Consider the following 26,094-nt stretch of genomic DNA (forward strand, 5'->3'; position numbering starts at 1 on the left):
GCCACCATTTTACCTCCCTATGAATTGCATTGCCTTTCCAGGAAGTTCCTTACTCTTTTTCCACAGGCTTTCTGCAGCAGTAACCCCAGCCCCAGGTAGAAATAGCTTTGTTAATCCAATGCGACTCCATCCACACACAAACACCTCAAAACAAAATCACGTTGCTTGCTGGCAAGGGTCAGTTGTAGCAGTTGTCTTTGAAACTGTAGAGGCAGGAGAGATGGAGCTTTGGGCTGCAGCTCAGGCGTATGTGCTTGTCATCTGCAAATCATCTGCCCTCCGTAGCCTGAGCCATTTGTACTGTGGCCAAAGACCCCAAGGGAGCAATTCAAAGTACACGATTCCTTGATAGGAAATAACCAGTGAAGCCTCAGTTCAGTGTACAGGGTGTGTTGGTGTTCTGTGTGCATCTGTGTAATGAGAATGGCTGACGTGAAGTTCTTGAGACAAAAAGTGGCTACCTAGAGCAAAAAGAGGAAGCAAGGTTGTTTTGGCAAAGACTGGAGAAGCGGCATTGCATGGCTGGCTGTCCTTCAGCTGGCAAACAGGAGGGGATTAAGGAAACGAGTGGAACGTAGTTGTTCAGTGCAGTAGTGCTAAAGGGACAGCACTGTCCCCCTGTCCTAATCCCATTCATCTGAGATGAGTGTTTCTCTGACTTCAGTGGTGGAGTGTTCCCCGCCGAGTTTCACATGTGGTTTTTATTCAGCTTTCTTACCCAGATGTTTTCATTTCAGGTCTTAGAAAAATGTTAGAAGCAGGTTAAATATGGTACAGAGGCTCTTGTGTTTATTGTGTGATTCATGAGTTTATTTCAGAAACCCGCAGTCATGTATCCTGACACGCTCAAATGTTTTACTTCAAATAAAGTGATAGCACTGTGGATAATAGTTACACTGTTGAATGTGTAATAAAGACAAAATTCTCCTGCATGAATTAAAAATTTCTCTGTCTCATTTTTAATCCTCACACAGTGAAGTAAAGCTGACAGTAGCTTCTTTCCTGTCTGACCGAGTTGTAGATGAAATCCTAGATGCACTTTCCCATTGTCATCACAAACTGGTGAGTATTTGCCTGACTGATATTTGAATATGCCGGGCATCTTAACAATGCCATTTACTTCGGTTTCTCCTTAGCACAGCTCGATTTTGAAATTGCTCTTATTTTCATTGGCATCATTGACATAATTTGAAGTATGATCATGGGATTCTTGCCTCTGTGTTTTAAGGAAGGTGCAACCTTAGAAGATGTTGCTTTACATTTTTGTCCTATTACCTTTTGCACTATTGTCAGATCTAAAACTAAAAATTCCATCAAGATGCAGCATTGAGTCATTAGTTAAGGACAGTACCAGTACTTGTCCTGATGAGATGATAAAGGTTGGTAGCTCATGAAATGAGAGGTGAAATTTCATTCTTTAGGGGAGGGACTGCTGAGACCTTGCGCCCAGAAGGGGTAAGTCTTGAGACTGCCTCAGAAATGTAGGTATCAAGTTTGAAGAGAAAAGAGTAGAAACATAGGAAACACTGTTATTTGCAAGTGCCGAGCTGTCAGGAGGCACAGTTAAATAAAGAACTGTGTATCCGTAGAAAAACATTTTTACTTCTAATGCAGTGAGCCTCTGTAAGGAGAATCCAGTACTGTTTTTTTAAAGAAGCCAGTGGGTGGTCATTCTCCTGATTGAAATGGCTCTTCATTTCTAATTGAAATTTCTTTGGCTTCAGCTTGCAGTTGTGAATTTTTTCAGATGCTTTTCCCCACAAGATAGGGGAACCATATATGTTTCTCTTTATTTCCTCTCTATAGAAGTTCTCATACACAGAAAAAAAAAGAAATCACTCTCCCCATCCCCACTTTTATTTTCCTTTTAAAATAAATTAAAAGACTGGGTTATTTGAGGGTGTGTCGTCATGATACAGAGCAGCATTGTGTAAAGATACAACCTGTGGTCTCAGGAGCTATGCAGCAGCATCAGCCTGCTGTGTGAGTGGCCACATTAATTAGCTCCAGCTGGTCCTGGAGCAGGCTCAGCTGGCAGGAGCAGTGGGCTGTCTCTGTCCAGAGCTATTGCACAACACACTAAGTCATTTTCTCCAGCCTTGTGAGTCACTTCAGGAACAGTCCTCTGCACTTTCTCCAGCTGTTTTAAAAGCCTCTTTTAAAATTATGGTCCCCAGAACCAGACAGACCATTCCAATGCTTTAGCTGTCACTGTATGTGGCACTGAAATTGTTTTTCTCCTCATATTCTTTACTCCTTGTGTTTACATAGCCAAGGAGGTAAGAATTTCTTCCTTTTGATAGTGTTTCAGTTACAGATAATTTTCAGGACTCAGTTTGCTAGATCTCCCTCCCAGTAATGGCTTCTGGACACTTGACACTTGCCGCTTTTCAGGATTGTGTCCATAGCTAATTGCCAGTGCTCTTAGTTCCTAAGGAAAGATAATATGTACATTTGATTTGAGTTGATTTGTGACCCATTTGGGCCTGCATTAGTAATGCGTCCCTTTCCCTGTTTAACTCTCCTATGTTTCTGTTAGCTGCAGGTTATTTCAGGTGGTATATCACTGATGAAAACATTGACGAGTATGGATCTCAAAAATGCTGGTAGAGGAACTCCCATCTAATTTGTTAGTGTTAATCTTCAACTGACAGCTGCAATCTGAGAGCTGGCAGCTAGCTCTTAATACAGAAAAAGTTAAATGCACTGGTATAGTTCTGTGCCAGCTCCTTAAATTGGAGTGTCATGTACTACTGATTCAGCCGCCTACAAGTGTCTGTGTGTGTTGTATTGACACAGTAGTGTTTGAGGCAAATTTGAAAAATAAACCTTGTTCGACAAGACCTGAGTTTGCCCGATGTGATGATGACTAGCATTAATTATTATTCTAGCCATTTTAGTGTGATTAAAGATAAATCCATAAAAGTTTCCAGTGACTTTTTTCTGAAGTAGAAACTAGGCTAAGTGAGCTATAATTGACTCAGGTCATCTGCTTACCCTTTTTGTTCAACAAAACTGCAATCCACTGGTTGTCCGGGGTCATGTGGATGTTAAACGGTGGACTGCAGCTCCTCCCTACCTGCCTTCTTGAAGGCATTTGTGACTAAGTCATTTGGGCTAGCTGATCTTCAAATAGTTGCTTTTAATATATATTATTCAATATTCCCTTTAGTTATCAACAGAACTAGAAAATATTTCATCATTTTCCTGACAACATGAACCTACTCCATTCCAAGTACAATCCAGGGTGGTTTATGTAACATTTTCTATGTTCTTAGTAACAGTTTTTGCTATGCAGATCTAGAAATGAATTTTATTATTGTTAAGACTTTTTCCTCTTTGATATTTAAAAAAATATATATCTTATCCCATAGATCTGTCAGTGATGAATTCTTTTCAGTTATGATAACCCCTACCTATTTCTTCAGAGAAACAGAATTGAGGTATTTAAAAAAGTTGTCCTGTGTTTTGAACAGCGAGTGATAACATTTTGGTTATGTAATTATTATGATAGTCGATCACAGAAATTGTATTTGTCCTTGTTCGTTTGTTTTTTTTTTTTTTTTTTAAAAAAAAAGGGGTTCTGGACAAAGCGTCTCTTCCACCTCTTTATTTTCTTTATGATAAAGACAGGACAAATGCTGAGGAACCTCCATAATACTGTTATAACTAAAAAGTAGCATGGCTTTTTATGTGACCTTTTACCTTTTCTTTTTTCATGTTAGACTTTCTCCCTTCTTTCTTAGAATGTGTGATGGAAGGGGTTTTCCATCCAAAAAAAGAGGGTGGGGATGGGGAAACCCAAACGAAAACAAACCCTGTGTGAAGATTAACACACACAACTGAGCTTTGCTTTTGTAATTGGTCATCTAGGATCAGTGATCACTTCAGTTCTGTAAGCTTTCTGGTTGGGTTTGGTTTGCCTGTTTTTAGCAGTTTGATTGATGCATTCCTGTCTTTATCCTTGACTCCAGGCTGACCATTTGACTAGACGTGGCAAACCGCTTCCACAGCAGGAATCGCTGGAAATTGAGTTAGCTGAAGAAAAACCAGCTAAACGCTCTGTCATCACAGTTGAGGAGTTGACAGAGATAGAACGTTTGGAGGACCTGGATACTTGTATGGTAAGACACATTCCTCAGCCCATTTAGTTAAGCATGCAAATAACTGGAAGAAAAATGTTTTTCAAAATGTCATTTGGCAATTTCATGGTATCAGGAAACTGATTAGGAATTGGCTTCTAGGAGAAATAAATCCTAGTTTGTCAACATTTTATCCGAGTTGCGTATTGCTGTTCAGCAAAGGAAAAGCTTTTTCCTATTCTTTTCTTCTCCTTTCCTGGTACCTCTTCAAGAGCCTTTCCCTTGCATACATTGCTACAATCAAGCTAATACAACAAACGTCTCTTCCACTGGCCACAGTTGCACAGAGGCTCAGCTGTAGTAATAAATTAGACCATACTGTCCTTTGACAACATGCCGCTTTCTGCCTTTGTCTTCATTCTACTTGACATGGATTCCTCTGAGCCATGACAAAAAAATGCTTCTGCCTGGAAGCGACGTTACTGACCATGGACAGAAGTTGATTTATTTATTTATTTTTTAAAATCAGATTTTGAATGTATGGAGGAAGTCTTAAAACCTTGAACTGGGCTGCAGGTGATCCTAGAGGGCAAGCTTCAAACGTAGGAGTATGAGTTTGGGTAAAAATGCTGAACACAAATCATTGTAGTGCCTTGTAAAATTCTGTGTGTGACTTTTTATAATAAAAGATGGCTCTGTGCCATGTCATGATTCTTTACAAGATGTAAATCCACAGAATTACGAATAAATATGTTGCTGTTTTCAACCCCAGATCCCCCTCTGCCCAGCTCAGTCCATTTAGGAACTCTACTGTGGACAGGAATTTGGGGAGTGCTTCTGTATCACAAATTAGTCGGTCTAATAGGTGGTCACTGATGCAAGGGATGGGCTTTCTCCTCTGCCCTCCTGCTTGGCTCTTTGGCAGTGTGCTTTCACAGGAAACTAAACTGGCAGAAAAAATGATTGCATCGTTTTGTAGAAGAAGTTTTGTTGATTCAGCTCCCTGAACAGACTTACTGCAGAGTCAGACAAGTACAGTCAAGAGAAGGGACAGCAGGGTTGCTCCTTTCTGCAGCAGCTATCTGTTGGTCTCACTTAGCTATAAAACAAAAACATACCTTCACTGGAAATAAGAGCTTAAAATAGTTCTCTCTGGCTTCCAAATCTCCTTCACCAGGATTTGGTTTGATGCAATATTTATCTGAATTATCTGAACATCACAAATCCCTGTGAGGCATGTGGTGTTGATGGCATCATCTGGCTCATCACTGGTACTATGAAGTTCTAGAAGCCTTCCGCAGCCAACATTCAGTAATCATTTTGAGCCCTAAATCTTACAGTAGAGAGACATCCCAGTAAAGTATGTGGCATCTGAACCCTGTACCTGCAAGTTAGTTTTTGTGTGCTGGTATCGTATATAGAAAAACAAGCTAAGTGCTCATTTTGACACTGCACCCTCCCCCTTTAAATTTATTCTTGCAGCCTCTTAAGAATAATAATACTGGAAAATTTAAAAATATCTCCTGTCTTCATCTCATATCACCATGGTTATATGAAAGGATCATATCACTGTGCTGTTATCTTTCATTTTGGTCATACTAAAATAATGAAGTGTGATGATGCTTACTCTCCTTAAAAGATGTGTTGGATGCTAACTGTACTTCAGAACTGTTTGTGTCTCTCTTCATTCACCCTCATATTGCACAGAAATTCAAATACCTTTTGTGACCCAGATTCTCATCAATATCTAATTTCTGAAGAGAACGAAGCATCAAATAGATACAAGGCAGTAATTTTAGTCAGAGCTAAAGAATCCATTTATTAAAAGCTATAATCCATTTTTAAGAGCAGCTTTTTGCATCCTGGGTGCAAGTGATATCGGTTGCTGTTGTAAAATTTATAGATAAATAGATAGCCCTAAGAGGCTGAATAATACAGGGATTTTTACTGAGCTAGTGTTCTCACCGAGTTTTTTGCAAGTAAAAGCATCTTATGGATTTCTTGCATCTTCTGGGTGGAGTTAGCCAAGAAAAAACCCATGTTTCAGATACTGTCGTGGAAAAATTAACCTGATTTGTGGCAGCTTTGAAGTGTTGTATAGATATTTGCATGAAAATGAGGAACCTTCTGAAAGGGACGTTATTGAATGTTTTGTAAGCTGGTCAGTGCAGAAAACAGATAAGTTGCTGAAAGGTTTTACTAGAAAGAGAAGCATATGGTTTTATGAACTATAATTATGAACCTAATTTCCTTTGATTATTTTTAATCTAAAATGAGAAATAGCTTTTTAGATCCCACTTCCAAAATGACATTAGTCCAGAACACTGTCTTATTTGGCCATTGGAAATCCCTAAGCATTACAAAGTGTGATGATAAAACAGATCTTAGCCTTGTGAATAGATGATGTACCTGGCTGTGTATTCTGCAAATCTCAAAACTGAAACATTGAGTTGCAGCTTGGTGTTGTGCATGTTTGGGAGCCTAATCTCCTGTTTCCAAAAGAATATGGATGTGCTGAGGGTGATCATGTGGCTGGGATGCCAGGAAAAACTTGCCTATTCAAAGCCCTGTCTATCAGTTTGCTTCAGTTAGTTGTCAAGATGTCTGGGGAAGAAGAGATTTTGGTCTTAGAGGAGAAGCACTGAGCTTGGACCACCATTTTCCAGAAGCTGTTTTTTATCATTTGCAAAACTGGATTAATTTTGCAAACCCCTTATCCTCAGCAAGCCTGCTCTCTTCGTTCTTGTTTTCTTTGGCAAGCCTATCAAGGATAAGTATTCTGGCTGAGGCAATGTACACCATGGCGTGGTGGTGTTATTCACAAGCCTCCCTTGAAGCTGATTTGAACAATGTGGGGAAAAACTGGATCCAGGTTCAGTTTTGACTCTCTGATTACAGATAGTTATATAGCACTGAAGCTAGGTGAATGACTATGAGCGAGGTAGATGTATTTGTTATAAAAAGGCTATGAGCGATCTGTTCTTGTGTGTGGACTGAAAGGGGAAGACAGGAAGGTTTATTTACAAAACTTGGACTGGCATGGTAGGGATCTGGAACCCCGCAGTGCTGATGATGGAGCAAACAAAGAGGCACTGGTCTGTCTCCCAGCCTGCCTACCTAGGCTCAAGCAAGGTGCAGGGTGGCTGTGGCTGGGAGGGTTTCCCTGCCAGGGTAGGGAGCTGCCATCCATCCGCTTTGAAGTTTGATATATATGAACAACGCGGACAAGACAGAATGAAATATCACAAATGGGCCCATGAAATGGACTGCTGAAAAACAGACTTTTAAATGTTATGTCCAGTATTTTTTTGTTGTGGGAATTAGGACCAAACTGTGCAGTGAAATCTTATTAGCTTAAACTTAGGATATGATTCTCACCCAGCTTTTAACAGTGGCCTGAGAGCCCATAACATGAAAGATTTGTCAGTCATAGGAGGATTTGCTGGTCTGTTAAATGAGTTCTGACAAACACTGGGAGCATTTGGTCCAGCATAGGACGTGATTATGGACCCAAAAGCTTCTGATCTGCCTGAGCTGTAGTACAGTAAATTGATATGCTTTCCTAACCTACAGTTGTCTTAGTTGTTTACCTTTAATTAGAGCTACGTTGATGGTAATGTTGTTAGATAAAAGTTGCGTGCAAATAAGATGGAAGTAAGAGCCTTTATACAGAAAATTACTTACTGTTCCCAGATTAAAGGAAAAATTTTGGCCTGCTTTTTAAAGCTTAGAATCAGTCATGAATTAATGTCATAAAATAGTACAGTTTTTCTAATTTTTTCTGTACATATATGACAAGTTTGACACATTTTAAACTAATGCATGCATTTTAAAAGTAACTTTAAAGCATATTTTTTTACTGAGATTGAATATAATGTATGTTGTTATGTATGATAGTATAGGTTGAATACTAACTGATTTAATTTTGCATAACGCTTCTAATTGTAGTTTATTCGTTCATAGCCATTAGTTTTTTGCAGAAATAAGAGATACTAGATAGTGCTCAATTCCCCACCAAAAGGTAATGGAGCATCTTTGTTACATTGTCTTTAATAGTTACATTCCAAAGCTTTTTATTTAGCTATTTGAATGTTAGTTTGGCTTCCAGAATACTAAAAGGAGATCACCATAGTTGAGCCACTATTTAAAGAAAAGTTTTGAGAGAAATAGCTTTTTTTATTAGAAATCCATGTACTCATAATCTTTAAACTATCCATTTCAGCAATATAATTTTATTACTGTAGATAGTAACAAGCATGCAGCCAGGATAAGTATGTTTGTAGAGCAAAGCAGAGTTTGTTTGCGTTATGAAGAGGTATGGTACGGAACTGTTTGAAACATAAAGAAATTGTAGGTTGTAATACACGTGTCTGCTTATAAATCTTCTTCAAAGCATTTCAGTGTAAGATTGAAATGCTTAGATGGTAAATTATGTGTTTGCAAAAATGCTTGTAGCTAATAGAAAAGGACTGCCTGTGTTGAATACTGAATCTTAGTCATTTCTCATCTATTTCTAATTTTAACCATAGAGATGTTTCTGTGACTTAACAGAGGAAAAAAATTTTTTTTTTTAAATAAATAATAAACCCATGAGCAATGTATGAATGTTTTAGTCATTATTGAACAATAGATTTCAGCTATTGTACAGTAGAGAAGAAAATCTGCAGGAATAGCAGAAGACTTGTAGATTGGTGGTATATGGTTTTTTTATATATGATATATATATCGGAATGTACTAACTAGCCATTGTCAAAGCTTTAGCAGATTAGTCCAGGATCTAGGTGAAGACTTAGGAACTTGAGTGCCAAAAGACTAGGAGTGTATGGACCCTCAGTGTCTTCAGAGAAAAGGGAGTAATTGCACTCACTGCATGAGAATTAAATTTATTTTTTTAAAAAAGAAAACTCATAAAGCACCACCTGAAAGCTTTTCTCTCCCTACCCCCTCATCCAAAATAAATTAGAATTAAAACAACAGAAATCCCTTTAGTTCCTTTCACTGGAGGAAGGAGAAAGTAATGGTACAGGCTCACGTACATGTGCACTGATACTGTAGGAAGAAAAATTCAAGGAGGAATTCTCTGGTGTGCCCTGACGTACTACAGCATCTGATTCTTGTTCCTCTCTATTTGACTGTGGCAGAATTGTCTCAGGCATAGACAGCCAGCATTTTGGATGAAAGATTGAATATCTAGTGCAATAAAACCCCAGTTCTTGCTGGACTCTGTATGTTCTCCTGTGCTATAAATAAAGCTCTAGCTCTATGACTGGCTTAATCTAGCAAAAATCATTGTTCTTGCCGAGAAGAGCATTTCCACTTTCCCCTGCACACAGCTCGCTCTCCTCCCTGCACCCTCACGCTTTTACTGTTCACACAGCCTCACTGCAAACTGGGTGTGAGAATTGATTCAGCTGAAAATTAAGCTTTTTATGGAAGACTTATTTCCCAGGTTAGTTTCCAGACTGACTAGTCCTCTGAGTTCACAAAACAAATCCTAAGCAGCAGGAACAAGCAGGCAGGGATGAGGGCAAAGGCAGCAGCCTGGATGAATGCCGGATTAAATTGATTGTGACACTTGAGTTTCTCTCCTGTATGCATTAGCAGAAATGGGCTTTTGATGTGTAGTAAATACAGCACTGTGGGAAGCTAGGAATTGGCATTATGGTATGCGAGAGTATTCTTGGCTTCTGAAAAGGCTCCATCACAGGCATGTGAGCATATCTACTTCAGTGGGAGTCCTTTAAAACTTCTGACTCACCCTGAACTAGGACGGTTTATGAAAACATCACCAGGAGGGGCACAGCACAGTGCCATCATGCAGTGCTACGGCTGAGAAACTAAGAGACAAAGGGAGCTGGCATGATAGTTTTGCAGAACCTGTGAATATCTTGTTTATTTGCAAGTTCTGCGTTTTATACGTTAGCCTCACCATTATCATTATGATTACATTAATTTTAATTGTGAGTATTTGTTACCTTTCTTTTCCTGGGTTCCTTGATACATATAGTTTTTCAGCATCCTCACTGCCCTTAGAGGTCCTTATTCATGTTTATTCAGTGCCTGTTACATGTATAGACTACAGACTTGTTCAGGCTCATGAGGGATTACATGCTCCCAGCTGAAACACATTAAAAGAAACCTGGCTTTCAATGTATTTTTCCTGGTCTCTGAATGCAAGGAGGTGATGGATAATTGATGTATAGTATGTTTTTTTTTAAACCAGCTGAGGTTTCTTAATCAGAGTTCAAAGCTGTTTCTCATAATCTAGGGTATGTTATTGGCACAACATGAAGTAAATGAATGTGATAAACTGCTTCTAGTAACAGCACTACATGCTTGGTTAAGAAAAAAAAAGTAGTGCAAAACTGGAGGCTTTTCTGCTTAGATTAAAACAAGATTTGTGAAGTGCAGCTGCTGGGTATTCTGTTTGCGTGGTGGCATGAGGAGACTGAGACACGGACTCCTGAATCTGACCAGAAGACCCTTTATTAGTCCAAAACCCACACTTATATATCCTCGTTCACTGTTCACGTGCAACATACTAAAATATCATTGGTTAATCAATACTGTTCACGCACTTTTTGGCTACATATAATTGGTTAATTACTAAGCTACAAACACACTGAACTTCTTGCATTTTTTCTCTCTCTTCTTTCTTATCTCTGTGAGTTTCATGTTCTCAGCCAGCTGCTGAGATGTTGCATCGTGCATCCGCTCTGGCCTGGCTTCATATCCTGTTTATCTTCCAGGTGTTCAGCCAACCTTATCTTACTTTCTTTCTTCTTTAGCCTTCAAGGTCCTTCACAGGCATCACGGCCTCCAGCACTTGCCATAAAGCTCTCTACAGTGGCACTTCTGTATCAGGAGCTTGTCTTGCCATAATATTGGTGCTTTGTTTTGCCTAAATAGACTCAGATTTGTATTGGGGGTGGAGGGGAGGATGTGTAGGTGTGCGTTGACAGGCAGCTAAATACCGCACGGCTGCTCACTCACTCCCCTCCAGTGAGATGGGGAAGAGAATCAGAAAAAAGGTAAAACTCATGTGTTGAGAGAAAGACAGTTTAAAAGGACAGAAAAGGAAAGGAAAATAATAATACTGATTAAAAAAATATAAAAAGTGATGCACAATACGGTTGCCCACCACCTGCTGACCCAATCCCCAGCCAGTCCCCGAGCAGTAGGACCCTTGCAGTTTAAGTCCTCCCAGTTTTATTGTTCATCATGATGTCATGTGGTACGGGAATATCCCTTTGGCCAGTTTGTCAGCTGTCCTGGCTGTGTCCCCTCCCAGCTTCTTGTGTACCCCCAGCCTCCTCACTGGCAGGGCAGTATGAGAAGCTTCAAGGGTCCTTGACTGCTCATCACCAACTAAACCATCAGTGTGTGATCAATGTTATTCTCATCCTAAATCCAAAACACAGCACTGTGCCAGCTACTAGGAAGAAAATTAACTCTAACCCAGCTGAAACCAGGATGGTAATTACATCCTTTGTGGCAGTAGTTGTCTTACGAGTTTCCATCATTTTATATCACATTATGAAAAAGCCACATTGAAAAGACAGTTCTGTAACAAAGCATTCATTGAAACCCTGGTCTCGAGAGTTTAGCTTCCCTAGATTGGTTTTTTGGAGGAAGTTTACTACTAAGAGGTTAGTCTGTGACAGAAAGGAAAGGTCTTGAAAGTGCAGCTCTGCAGTCTATAGGTAGTGCCAGGCCCAGCTTCTCGGTCCCACCATTTGCTGCTCTACTAGCAGGAATGTGCATGCCTAGGCTGCAGGCAGTCACCTTGGCAGGCACTAGCTCGCTGTTGCAAGCTGTAGTCTGCTGGTGGACGCCTGTCCACCACTTGGAGAGAGAGGTGACTGTCCCTACCTGGGTTTGCTCATCCTGCCAGCCAGCACTCACTCACCCATACGGCCAGCAGCAAGGATCACCCGAGCACTCGCCTACCTCAGGTGAAGTTAACAGCTTATGAGGAGAAAGCCCCTTTGCATGGCCTCGATCAGGGGGCACTTGTGTGATCCCTTTTGACAGCAGAGCTGTGGAGTTGGTTGGTGTTCAGCACAAATAGATACAGAATTCATCTTTCCACAGCCTCTGTTTGTAAGAACCTGCTCATTATTTCCCACGGCAGATTAGCAAGAGCTCCTTTGGAGGAGTTCTTGCCAAAATCTAGACTCCGTAACCTTTGGCAGAGGGACAACAGCAAACAACATGACAATAGCCTCTAATACTGCTGTTTCTGAAGCACACAACTCTCTGCAGCCATAATGCTTCTTGATTCAATTAGTAGCTGGCAAGTTGACCTCCTCAAGTGGTTGAGTTTTCTGTATAGGTTGCATGGTCCTTTCTACTGCTTTTTGGTTCTTCCAGCATCTCAAATAAATAACTTGGCACAAGTTACCTATCTGTGTCGTGTGGGGAATCGTGTTTACTTTGATATCTAGAGAGCCTACTGAAAATAGCACATGCACGAGTCTGGCTCGCTAAGAGTGCTTCGTGGTTCTCACTTCATCCAAAGGAACAGGAGGCTTGTGATATTTTGCTCTTCAAAATTGATACCTCATATTGCAGGGGTAAAGAATAGTTGCCCACTGGAAGAAGGGAGAGGAAGTCTGAGTTAGGGCAGGGAGTTATAGAGTACCATTAGATTTTGTTATATATTGTTAAGGTTACAATGAGCTGGGTTACTGAAGTCGGAACTTTAAAATAACTAACTCAAATCAAGTGTACATAGTGCCAAAAGGCTAGAAAACAGCTTCTGAGTAATAAGATCTCATTCCTACTGCTATCACTGACAACTGCATCACACAATCCTATTCATAAATTTACCAGGCTTCCTCTTAAAGCATCCTTCTCTGACTGGAGAACTTAGAGGTGAATAGATTTTTTTTTTTTCTTCTGATATTATTCAGGTCAGCTAAAGTCTCATTGCAAAGTCATGGGTGTATCTCTGCAGTCAGGTCTTGCTTCATGTGAGTAAAGATCAAATTACTGTGAATTTTTGAGGTCAGTAGTGACAGGATTGGAATATGATCTGAAACCAAAACCACTTAAACTGGTGAAAAAAACCTTCATAAGCAGATCTTAAAGAAAACTTTTTAGTTTTTTAGGAATGAGCAGGATAGAAAGACAAAGTGATGGAAAAGTCAGGGTAGTTTCATTCCAAGCTAATAAGAACCTCTCTTTATCTTGTATGTTTTAGCTATGGGTCATTTCCAATACCACAGTATTTAGATACTCCAGGGGAAGTTTGTTTTCGTACTCTCTGAGAATTGCATAATCCAGTGCCTTGTTGCCAGTCAGTACTTAATTCCATGCTTGTAGGTGAACAGTCCTGCTTTGCAGGGCAGGCATCTTCCTCTTCTTTCATGTTTTTTCTGTCCTTCCCAGGCTCATGTGCTGCCATGGCCATCTGACCAAGCAACATTAAATCCTGTATCATACTTAAGTGCTGGCATCCCAGAGACCAGCCTTTGAGTTTTGCCATTCTCTCTTGGGTAATTATGATTGACCTTTTCTATCAGTTTATTTTAGAGAAGAAACTCAAATATACAAGTATTTCTGTTTACCATACAGACTCTTAGAATATTTGTGAGTTGCCTATCAAGATATCTCCTGTTTTTAATGAGCAATATCTTGATATAGTGGTTCCTGACAGGACTTAAAATTCAGAAGGTGGGGGGATGGGGTGGGGTTTAATGTTTAAATTCACAAAGCATGTCTCAAAGTGTCTGAAGGATATAAAGATTTACTGTGCATACTTGAAAGATGTGCAGAAAAAAAAACATAACAAGAAAAGAGCAGCAGCTCAAGTATGCCTGGGTTTTCAAGGATAAAACCTCCCACCATAAGTCTGAGCAGAGAGGCTACTAGTCCACTTCCATGTCCAGGGTAAACTGTATCTAATTCACTGTCATGAGTCTCCCTGTAGCCTTTCTCCTTTCAAATGTCACTGCTTCAGTGCAAGCAATGCATTGTCTGCCCCCAAAGGGTCTAATGACGGTGCAAAGATGACTGGCATTTTTTGCCTGGATGACTATTTATCTTTTTGGTAGTTGTTCACTTCAGGTTGTCAGAAGGAGGGAGAGATGCAGAATCATAGAACAGAGTCAGAATCATTTAGGTTGGAAAAGACCTTTGAGATCATCAAGTGCAACTACTAACCCAGGACTGCCAAGTCCATCACTAATCCATGTCCTTCAGCCTACATCTATGTGTTTTTTTTAAACACTTTTAGGGATGGTGATTCCACCACCTCCCCCAGCAGCTTGTTCTAATGCTTAACCACCCTTTCAGGGAAGAATTTTTTCCTAATATCCAATCTATCAAGGTGCAACTTGAGACCATTTCCTCTTGTCCTGTCGCTTGTTACTGGGAGAAGAGACTGAACCCCCACCTGCCTACACCCTCCTTTCAGGTAGTTGTAGAGAGCAATAAGGTCTCCCCTGAGTCTCCTCCAAACTAAACAACCCCAGTTCCCCCAGCCGCTCCTCATGAGACTTGTGCTCCAGACCCTTCACCAGCTTCGCTGCCCTTCTCTGGACATGCTCCAGCACCCCAATGTCCCTCCTGCAGTGAGGGGCCCAGAACTGAACACGGGATTTGAGGTGGGGCCTCACCAGTGCCCAGCACAGGGGAATGATCACTGCCCTTGTCCTGCTGGCCACACTGTTTCAGGTACAAGCCAGGATGCTATTGGCCTTCTTGCCCCCCTGGGCACACTGCTGGCTCGTGTTCAGCCGGCTGTCCACCCCCACCCCCAGGTCCTTTCCCCCCAGGCAGCTTTCCAGCCACCCTTCCCCAAGCCCATAGCACTGTGTGGGGTTGTTGTGATTCACATGCAGGACCCGGCACTTCTCCTTGTTGAACCTCACACAACTGGCCTTGGCCCATCGGTCCAGCCTGTCCAGATCCCTTTGCAGACCCTTCTGCCCTCAAGCAGGTCAATGCTCCCCTCCAGCTTGGTGTCGCCTGCAAACGTACTGAGGGTGTGCTCAGTCCCCTTATCCAGATCGTTGTTGTTCAGAAGTTGTTTTGGTTCTCAGTCCTGGGAAGCTGTAGGGTAGGCAGATACAACAGTTCCCATTCATAAAATCATAGATGGGTTTTGTTGGAATGGAACTTTAAAGATCATCAAGTCCACACTGTGAGCAGGGACATCTTTCCCTAGATTTGGCTGCCCAGAGCTCTGTCCCACCTGACTTTAAACATTTCTGTTCAGGAGGACCTTGCCTCAGATTTGCTTTAATGATGTTATTGCCCAGGGTGTCTGATACATACTCTAGTAATCTGTAAGGAATGGCCTAAGATTATCATAAATGGCTGTCCACTACTCCATATTTTCTGAGTTCAAGAGATTTTTTCTTCTTACTGTATGGAAGTTCAGGTCATGAACAAAGTAACTTTTACATCAGTGTTTTCCAGCTGAAGGTAACAAACAACACAAACAAACTGGTTGTGGTGGCTTAAAGAGATATTTTGTGCCATCTGACCTGCAGCAGGTCTCCATTCTACACTTAGTTTTTAATTAAAATAAATTAGTTGGAACCATCCTCTTTGTTCATCTTAAAGCTCAGCTGCTGTAGAAGATGCTGCTGTCCTCTTCATGAGTAAGTAGAAAACAGAACTGATGATACGCATAATTGCTTTTTGTTTTGCAGGTGACAGTTGCAGACAGAGTTCCTTGCAAGATACTCATTCAGAACATGAAATAAAAATTCAGTTTAATAGTTTAAGGAACTACTTGGTTTAATTCATATATCTGTTCTTTTAGTCTTCGTAATAAAAGCTTTGGGTATTTATATGCAGGCATATTTATTAACAGGAATTATATGTGACTTGAAAGATGCAAGTGCAGAATTATTAATTAAAAGAGTATATTGAAATACTCTGATTATTTCAGAGTACATGAGCCACATCTTGGCACCACATCTCAGCAAGCAGAAAAGCAAAGGTTTCTTGGCTAGTAAAATGAAACGAGCTCAAGGGCAAATCTATTGAGCTTACCTTTCTGCAGTGCTACTCCTTTTCTTTCAGATAGGATAGCCGCACAAAGTAATTTTAAAGGTCAGGCTGGTTTAGATGAGACTAATTGAATTATTTCTGAACCACAAACCACAGCCTGTTCTCTAGAAATTCAGATCTAGAGGAAGGGAAGGAAATAAGCAAACATACTCCTTAAATTCAGGTATGGATTATTTGCATGTCATATTTATGTACAATATTTATACGTAGTATTTCCGTATAGAGGACAGAACTCTGACATACAAGGTCAGGTCTAGATCCTCTGCTGGCATAAAAATGCATAGCTGCTACATTTGGGGCAACTGTATCAACAAACAGCAGCCTATTGCAGCTTGGCCTTGGTTTCTAAACAGTGTGTTAGTGGCTTTGCTCTCCTATCTCCTGTAAAATAACTCCATTAGCTGTCATGGATTTTAGCATTGCCTTTAACTTTCCAAGGACAATAGCACTCAAGGGGGAGATTCTAAGGATGGTGATTCAGGTCACCATCACTGCTAGTGGGAAGTAGCTAAATTTCTGCAAGCCATGCTGATGGTTTTACCCTAGAAAACATATTATGAAATCTTCACTGATTAAAGTAAGCAGTAGAAGCTTTCTGGTTTCTAAGGCTCTCTGTACAGATGGTGAGACACCTGTGTGTCCAAAGATTCACATGCAAAAAGGCAAAGCTGGTCAATCGACTGCTTTATAAAAAATACCTGAAGATTTTTTAATTATTTTTTTTTAATGAGATGTGTGACATCTCTGTCAGAGATAGTTGGGAGATGAGAAGAAGTGTAGGAAATGTTGGTGGACTGAAATCGTGTCATGGGAGATTTACAGGTCAGGATTCCTTACAGCAAAAGAAAACAGCAAGACTTGTGATAAAATGCCTTGTTTTCTTTCCTATGCCTCTTTCCTATAAAGGCATACCCCACAAAATACATATAGCTGAAACAACTTAGTACTGTTTTAAAACGTTCCGGAAGAATCCCTGAAAATATTTTTTCTGACACATTGTTGGCCCATTGTTATGATTCCCCAATCCAGTTTCTGGTTGTGTTTGGGTTGAATTTTTGGTTGTGGGTTAGCATTTGCCTTTAGCCACAGCCCATGTACACTGGGAGACAAACCGCTTTAGTTTGCAGTTGTGCAGAGAGCAAACAAAGGGGAAGGGTTGTGTGGACTCATGGTCCGTAGTACTTCAGGAGTCTGAAGACTGGCATTGGATTCCCTGTAGAGCAGCCAGACTCCTTGGGGACTTCAGGCGAGTCCCTTGGTCTTTGTTTTGCTTAATGTGCTTCCTTGTCTAACCTGTTGCCTGATGTGTGCCTCCCTCCTCACTCCCCACCCACAAGCTATTTAGCACGTTTTAACTTTTAAGCTGCTCAGTAGTCACACTTACTTAGGTGAGATCACTGAAGTGTGGAAGGTAGGAGTTGCCATAAGCCCTTGCTGGATCAGGGCTGTGGAGTGTAAACTTCCCCAAACCCTGGGATCACTCCCTGCTGTGTATGTATTGCGTTGCCCTTTGGTCCTAATCATGTTTCCAGCTGCTTGCATAATATAAATAACTTATCTGCCTATGCATCAAATACACAGAACGTGCTGTCGTACCACCATGAATGCTGTCTGAAAGAGAAACCATGTTGCAGATTGATTTCTGAAGTGTGCTGGAGATTTGTTTTTAAGATGGTTTCTGTGTTTGAGGTGTTTCTCAATGGCTTATGCAGTCTCTCCAGCAATCTCAGAGCAGCCCTAGTGAAGAGCAGTATAGAAGACAGACAAGAGAGAACATGGTTTCAGGCAGGGGAATGGAGTAAAAGTGTATGTGTCTGTGGATAGCATACAAAAATGAGAGTGATGAGGAGGTTTGCCTGAATCGCTGTTAGCTGAGGACTCCTGAATAAAGCCAAAGTTTCTGAAGGTAAAAGAAAATTAAAATTAAAGAGAAAAAACCACCAACAAATGAGCAAAATCTCTGAGGAGAGTAGGAAAATCAAGGAGTGGAACTGTGTGCAAGAACACTGTTCTTGGTATTCAAGGATAGCCCATGGTATCTTTAAAACTTTCAGCTACAGTTAAAATTAGAAGTATGAACCGTGATAACCAGATCATTATTGTTGAAAATGCCAAAGCATTGGAAAAACTGACCTTAATGTCCCTTCAACAGTTAAATGATGCACTTTGTGTCATATGCAGACTGTTTTCACTGCTTATAATTAAAAAACAGTGCAATATCCACTTAAAAATGCAGCACTTTCTGGCTGAGAAGTTTAATCCAGACCATGACTATTGACTCCTGCCACAAACACTGCTAATACGTGCAGTTTTGTTATAGCAGCGGTTCCCATTCAACTTGAAGACAAAACCACACTTGTAATAATTGTTTTTTCTTACTCTAAATTGAGAAGCGTGACTGGTCATGTGCCACGCAGGAGATCTCTTGTGATGGGATATGGCATTGCTTCATTTCATATGGTGGCTGTGCTGCTTCCTTTTTTTCTTTCCTTTTTTTTGAAGGGGAGGGGAAAGGTTATGCTTTATTAACGGAACAGCATTCTTCTAGTGTGCCAAAAGCGCCTGAAAGTCTGCACCTCTAAACCTCCTTATGTGAAGGAGAAATACCATTGCTTTGGATTAGTTTTATTTAAACCTCAGGGGAACAGACTTGCATCTCTTTTCATTCTTTCAAGAGAAGCTTTTTTTTAATTTGTTTTGCTTGCTCTCATGCTTTCTACAACAAGCTGTCAATTTTTAATTCAGAAGTTTCCTTCAGACTAGGAAATAACAGCATTACAGTTTTTTCTTACTAGTGATGCCAACAAAATGAAAAACACACAGTACCCTGGGACAGCAGGTGGCAGGTTGGCACCATTGACGAGTACCATATATTGGAAACAAACATCTGAAAACCTGAATTTGTCCCAATATAGATAAAACAAGAGAGATCACATCCTTCTCTGGTTATTCTCTGGAAGTACAAAGTATATAGCACCTCCAAATGCAGGGGATTTTTATCTCATTCTTGCATGTCACCTTTCCTGCTAAGACTTCTAAGTGTTTTGGCTTTAGTTTTCTTTATTTTGGTGACTTCTGGTTTTGCCTCCTTTCCTGAGAACTGCTATTGCTTTGTCTTCCCCATTCATATTCTTTTTTCTTTCTTTTTTGCTGCATGGAGACTCTCTGCTGTACAAGTGTAAGTATTTTTTTAGCTCTGCTGTTTCTGGCCTACTTGTTTACGTTTTTGTGCTCCATTTGCCTCTGTACTGCCTTGTGAGTCTCCTGGGAGACTGTAGTGCCATCCATCTGCACCTACAAATGAAATAGGCAGCAGCTCAGGGATGAGATTGGATTTTACAAAAAGGTTCAGCTAGCATAGCATCTGAATTTAAAGCATTCCTTGGCTTTAAGACCAAACCAAAGCAGAGTGCTGATGTCGGAGGTATAAGCACAAATGTTACTGCTCAGGAAGACAAGCTATTGATACGGTTTTGTATTCAAGCATCATCCAGCTTAATGAGAGGATGGCTTAAAAATCGACATAAACTAGGGCTTTCTTGCCACTAGGTGGAAGAGATGTCAGGAGTTATCTCAGTTTGGTCAGTTGTTTTCTTTGTCTAGTTGAATTAACTTGGGGGTTTGACTGCGGCTCTCACCTTTAGTGCTGTCGCCCTTAATGCGTTCTCAAAGCTGAAAACCCTTAAGTTGTTTTGCAGGAAGGAAGGTTGAAGGGAGACTGGTTGGGGAGCTGAATTTCAGGATGGAGGGGCAAGGTGTTCATTAGTTTGTTTGAAATCCTTTGAAAGGGAAGTGACAGGAGGGTCACAGAGCATCCTGTATGTAATAGGATTGAATATAAATTAATTTGGACGAAGACGAGAAAACCACAGAAATCAGCTTATCCCTGAGCACTAAGAGTAATTTCAATTATCTGTATAATGAAGGAATGTAGAATATCTGAGACTGTTGCTAAAAGCACATTGTTTTCTAGCACTCAAAGTGATTTTAGTTGTTGGGTTTAATTCCTAAGATACTAGTATACTTCCGCAGTTGGTAATATAACTTAAAGAAAAGTCAGGAGGCTCAGCTAGTTTTGCGAGGAAGGGAGTCGGAAGGGAAGAATCTGGAAAAGTGATCGTGGGAAGAGATCCTGGGAGTTTAAAGTTAGCTTGGGCACGTGAGGGGGTCTAACTCTAAATAAGCCCTTATTTGGGGGTGTGGTGGGGATTTGCTGGCTCCCATCTACTGCAGAGGGCAAAGGGGTGCCTTCATGGAGCCATCTGCAGAGATCTCAGTGGCATGGGTGCACACAGACTTCCAAGAGAGCCTACCGAGACCCAGAGATGCAGTTAAGTAGGCAAAGCAAGGAAGAAGTTCAGTAGGTGGTCTGCTAGAATGGCAGGTCCCTGGAAGATGTGGAAGAAGTAAAGGAGGGGAGGTTGATGCTAACAGCTGTTCCCCTGTAAAGACCACAGGTGAAACACAAGGCAGGAGGGCTGCACTGTGCTTGTGTGGCCAGAGGTGGTGGGTGGGAAGGCAGAAGGTGTGTGTCTGCCAGACCTAACTGCTTCCGTGTACTGTGGGAAACGGGGCTCAGGCTGGTGAGAGGCAGAGGTCTTGACCTAGGTGTTCACATACCTCCTCTAGTAATGACATGTGTGTTCTGCTGCTGTAGCATACTGCATGGTGGCTGAGATACTAAGCTGAGATTAAGTCTTACTATTTTGTAAAAAGAGCACGCTGGCCTATTTAAATTAATGCTTTGACCCATTTTGCTCTGTGTGTGATCTAGAAAATTCGCTTGGCAAGAAGCCTTTCGTCTGTGCACTTCCTAAACAGGCTAGAAAACAGAAGGTTTTCAAATAAAAGTGTATGTATAGCTGTTATTCATGCTGTTAAAGCAAATGGGAGGCATATCTGTCCCTCTGCCTTTATCCCCAGCAACCAAGCTGCTGATGGATCATGCCAAGCTGACAGTAAGTTATAACAGTGATCCAGAGACTGGCTTATGGTCATCAGCACAAGCTCTGCAGCGTCATCTGGGGGCATTTTCTTGTCTGGGAAGGAAGATGAAATCGTTCTGTTCTTGGCTGTCCAGGATGTCTTGGAGCATTTAACTTACCTGCACAGGATCCTCAGAACTTGCCCCATGCTGTTTTGCGTTGGTGCCCTGGGCCAATGCAGCTCAGTTTGTCTGTGTCCATCCAGGAGCACTCTGAACACTGGCCATGGCTGTGAAGTTACTGAGAGATCGGAGGTCTCCCATCAGCCTTGTTTTCTGTCCTCCTTTCTCATCTTCTTTAGCGCATGAGTTGCTGCATTATCCTACTAGATGTAATTTCCAGTCACACCGCCAAAAAGAGTGGCAAGCAGACCAAAATGCACGCAAATGTACATTAACAAGAGAAATGGGCTATGGCTGGAAATAAAATCGGGGGACTGTTGGTAGTGACTCCTAATTGCTGTCCCCCAAAACGCTGAGCTGCTACAACTCTTCCTCACGTGAGGTGCTGGAAGCCTTTGGTTGTTTCAGGTTTGGGTGATGGATTGGCAGTTGTGGAGGTGTGCAGTTCAGAGGCTGCCTGCTGCCTGCACACTGCACAATCCACTGCAGTTTTCACTGAGAAAGTTCAGCACCTCTCCAACCACTTGCCATCGAATCCGTTGCATTTAATTTATTGGTAACTCTGAAAGTAATGTCTGACCTTTTGATGCAGTAACACTTTGCCTGCTCATTAGTTTCAGGGTAAGTCTGCTCAGGTGGCAAGCTATTTCCTGGCTGGTTTTGAAAGTATTGTATCATATACTGATGCTTGTCAAATGTGGAAGTGGAAATCTGCAGCAGCTGAAGGTATCTTTCTTTCCTAGCGATGTGCATGGCAATAAAAACAGAACTCTGTTGTCCAGGCAGTGCTATCACTGCTGGCTCTGTAGTCTGCAAGTCCTTTTCTGGTCTTGAGATGATGGGTAGTAACTCCTGTTACAAAAATCTGTCATAACGCTGAGCATGTGAATAGTGGCATAATAATCCTCCTGACTACTTTGGATGGGAATATGAATTCAGTACATGTAAGTCTGTGCACTGAACTTTCGATTCATAAAAACCAGCAAATGTTTACCTTAAACAATTCATGATTTGTCTGAAATGTCAATGACAACTATGTCTTTTCTGGCTCATATAAAAGTGATACTGCTAAACTTGATTAACAATCCCGGTAATGAGTTGTGAGCCATGACAGCTTCTTGACTGACACTCCAGATTTGAAGCCACTAGGCTTCAAGACTAGCAAGTAAATGGAAGTATATGAGTGTCACTAAAGCCAGCATGTACGACTCTACCACAAAAGGCGCCCATCTTTGCAGAAGCTGTCATTTTAAATTAACTCTTTAGAAAACTTGCAGGTCAACTTTCTGTTTAGAAGTTTTGCAATGCTGAGCTGTGTTAAGAGGTTCAGAAGTGGTGACTCGTGCATTTGGTGTAGCAAAACTGTCTTTCTTGCCGTGCAAACTTCCAGAGAGTGCAGTCAAGAAAGTAAGGGCAAATTTCTTCCAAAAATAACAAACTCGGGTCTGAAGTCTGGGTATTTGTGCTCTTAAGGCAACATACTCCTTTTTTCTGGGAATGTGAAGATGAGAAGAATAATAGCACATAACTTTTGACTGCCTTGAATGTATGCCAAGGTAACTTTCCACATATTCTCAGTCTATCTAAAGTCCACAGAAGTAATGTTTTTGCTGGAGGTATTGCTAACACTGACACAATATTTTTGCTTTTTGAAGAAGGGCTGTGTGCACCAAGACTGCATTTTCCTAGGGAAGTTCCGTGAGCTACATGTATGGCAGTGTCCAGAGACATCAATACCTGAATTTTAATCATGTAGCATGGAGATAACAAATGTTAGTAGCACGTCAGTAACAAATGAACGGAGGAAGTGTATTTTGCATTAAAAAAAAAAAAAAAAAAAAAAAAGCCAGAACATAGAGGGGAGACTGTCCCTGGTATTGTCATTAACTGTGCAGTACTGGACAAAGTAATTAAGCTTTCTGTGCCTTATGATCTCAAATGCAGGGCTGAGGTTTTAATATTTTCTTTCTTTTACGGTTGAGGATAAATGAATTAATGCTTGGACGATTCAAATAATCATCCTATGTACAGCCTACAGTTTTAATGGGAAGAATAAACTATCTCCCTGGTTCTTTCCAAAGTCAGCTGAACAAAATGTCAATTTAGAAAAAGTTTTGAATGTTTGAGAAGGGGAGGAGAAAACCCCATTCCCTCCTGGTGTTAAACCCAAGCAGATCTTGAAATGATACATAGGCTTGAAAAACTGATTTGTTGGATAGAAAGGAAAAGGTGTTCTTTGTCATTTCTTCTGTCTGCTAAAGTAATTTTTGATTTGTGTTATGTTGATAGATGACCCCTAAATCAAAAAGGAAAAGCATCCACAGCAGAATGCTCCGGCCAGTGTCCAGAGCTTTCGGTAAGTGAGAATGTCTTAAATCCTTTTTGCTTCTTTGCTTACCTGAGATTCTTCTAGGTAGATCTTAACTGAAAAGCACAGATGACTTTCCCTCCCTCTGGACTGCATTTAAGGCCCACACTGGTTACTTTGTTTTGTGACTCTGCTAGTGTGTTTGGTAGTAAATATTTGTTCACAGTGCTCTGTCTGCTGACAAACATGTGGCTGAGTTCTCTAGATGTGTTTATAATTATTTGCCACAAAAGAGAAGAATGGCATTGTCTTTTGTTTTAAATAGCATGTAAATCTAATTAGAAAGTTTTGATTTCTCTTAGAAATGGAATTTGATCTAGATAAAGCACTGGAAGAAGTACCTATCCATATAGAAGACCCACCATTTCCTTCCAGCAGGCCGGACAAACGAACTTCTGGATTCATTTCAGAGCTGCCATCAGAAGAAGGGAGAAAACTGGAACACTTTACAAAATTAAGACCCAAAAGGAATAAAAAGCAGCAGCCCAGCCAAGCAGCAGTGAGTCTACATTAAAATATTGCTGGCAATGTCATCTGTTGATTGCTTTTTGCCATGAGTCAGGTCCTGCAATGTAATGAGGACAACTGTTAAAAGTTTTCAAAGCCATAAGCAACTACTTTATTTTTCTTCTGGTATTCATGTCTTTCAGTGTGCAATCCTTATTACAAGTTTTTTGTCTTGTTTGACACAGCCTAAACCAGGATATGTTTTATCCTTTTTTAATTTGCTTTTTTTTTTTCTCATGGAAGCAGTTTCTGAAGGTACTTGGAGCTTTCATAGGAAATGCACAAAATACCATGAGACTTTTCAATTATATTGTAACGGTTTGTTAAGTCTTAATCCTTTTTTCTGCTCGCATTAAGATGTGGTAACTTGGCATGAATTCTTATTTTTATCAGTTCTCAGAGGAGCTACAGTGTGACACCCAGCTTCCCACAGCTCCTTAACTAAAGATGGTGTCTGGGCCAGCAAATCTGCATAGTCACAGATCTGCTTTTCATGCTGGAGCCTGCCTTACAAAAGCAAAACAGAAGAGCACTGTCAGTCTACGAAAGGCATTGGTGTGAACCCAAGTATATGTGTGTGGAGTTCCCACAGTTCCATTTCCTTGGCATACCACATCAATAAAGATTTATTTCTGTGATGATATGTCCTCAGGGTATGTAAGGACAGATCTGGAGGCGTTACAGAGCTGTCTCATGGCAACAGAGCACAGATGATATGATCTTATCAAGTGGCAGCCGTTCCTTCTAGGAGTTATGCTGCCTAGTAAGGAATGCCTGTGGCATCTTCTGCTCCCTGAGGGCTGTTGGTGGAGAGGACCCTTGAAAATTTCCCTAATGCTGGGAAAGATCGTATCAGGCAGTAGAATGGTTTTTGCATCACTTGGAAATGAAGAAACCTTCAAGCAGAGGAGATATTTAAGCCAACTTTCCATTCCCTTGCACTTGACAGGGAAGGATAGAGGTAGCAGGACGGACTGATCTCCACATTTTAGTGAAAACACATCTGTGTGTACTTCTTCCAATTCCAGTTCTGCAGAACACACGTTGTCCCAGTTCTAAACTTGCCTCTCCTCCAAACTTACTGAGCGCATCCTGTGCCATCTGCAGGGGGTTGTGGAAGGAGTGGGGCATGGGAAGGGAAGTGCTTTGGTACCAGGCGTGGAACTAAGACACACATCTTTCTCAGTAGAAACAAAAACCTTCTTGTAGAGAAGTGGTACTTCCCATGTTCATGCAGCATTGTGGGAATGCTCACCTATACTGAATTAATTAGGAAATTATGTTTTTATTTTGTTCAGAAATCGAAAGGATTTTTTTTTTACTTAAACACATTTGTCCCTGTCTTGGTTTTATGGACCATTTAATTCCTTACTAGTTCTGATCTCATAACAAGTCTAAACAAATTTTTGAAAGACTTAAGATGTTTGCTTTAATGCTTCCAAGAATGAAACGGCCAAATTTTGAAGACCAGAGTCAGGAGTGGACTGTGGCATTGTTTGCAGAATTGATTTGCTGCTGGTTTTGCCACTTAAGAGAATACAGAAAGCAGTGAGTAGGAGAAACACTTGAAATGTGAGAGGCAACCTTTGCTACTGCTTAAAGCAGGTCTGTTGGATTGTTTGCTGTTCCCATTATTTCCATTTAGTATTTCAAGGGGTCTCACATGGTCATAGCTGTACTTCTCTGGTTTTGCTGGAAAACAGGTTTCTTCTTTGTAAGCTGAAAAATTTAAAAAAGGGGGAAATGGAGAGAAAAAAGGGGGAAAGGTAAACTTTTAACTTGGGGTGTGTGGGCAGGCAGAAGAAAGATTTATAGTTCTGTCAGAGCTTTTACTGAAATGACTGTTCAGAGAGGAAAAAGAAGAATGGGATGGGGGTGAAGGAAACCTCAGCACCACCCACACCCAAGTAGCTTTGAAGCAATACAGTGAAACAGTTGTTGATCGTTTAGATTTTTGTGCAATCTTAACCTCGTGAGTTCTTCCATCACATGTGAAGGTTTAG

The 26,094-nt window shown here is 40.9% G+C and overlaps 1 protein-coding gene across 8 annotated transcripts in view; it reads left to right on the forward strand.

Annotated features, from left to right (window-relative positions):
• CARMIL1 (capping protein regulator and myosin 1 linker 1) overlaps positions 1-26,094 on the forward strand; it is a 269,902-nt gene that overhangs the window by 152,806 nt on the left and 91,002 nt on the right. For all 8 annotated transcript variants that reach the window (XR_013926627.1, XR_013926628.1, XR_013926629.1 and 5 more), the window contains exons 28-31: positions 975-1,062; positions 3,975-4,124; positions 23,506-23,572; positions 23,887-24,083. Coding sequence is in view for 5 of the 8 variants with exons in the window: in XM_080378536.1 (XP_080234662.1) it covers positions 975-1,062; positions 3,975-4,124; positions 23,506-23,572; positions 23,887-24,083 (502 nt within the window). In the remaining 3 variants the exon portion in view is untranslated. The remainder of the gene's footprint in view (positions 1-974; positions 1,063-3,974; positions 4,125-23,505; positions 23,573-23,886; positions 24,084-26,094) is intronic.

This window comes from Falco punctatus (genome assembly GCF_963210335.1).
Source record: "Falco punctatus genome assembly, chromosome: 3".
NCBI classification, from domain to species: Eukaryota; Metazoa; Chordata; class Aves; order Falconiformes; family Falconidae; genus Falco; species Falco punctatus.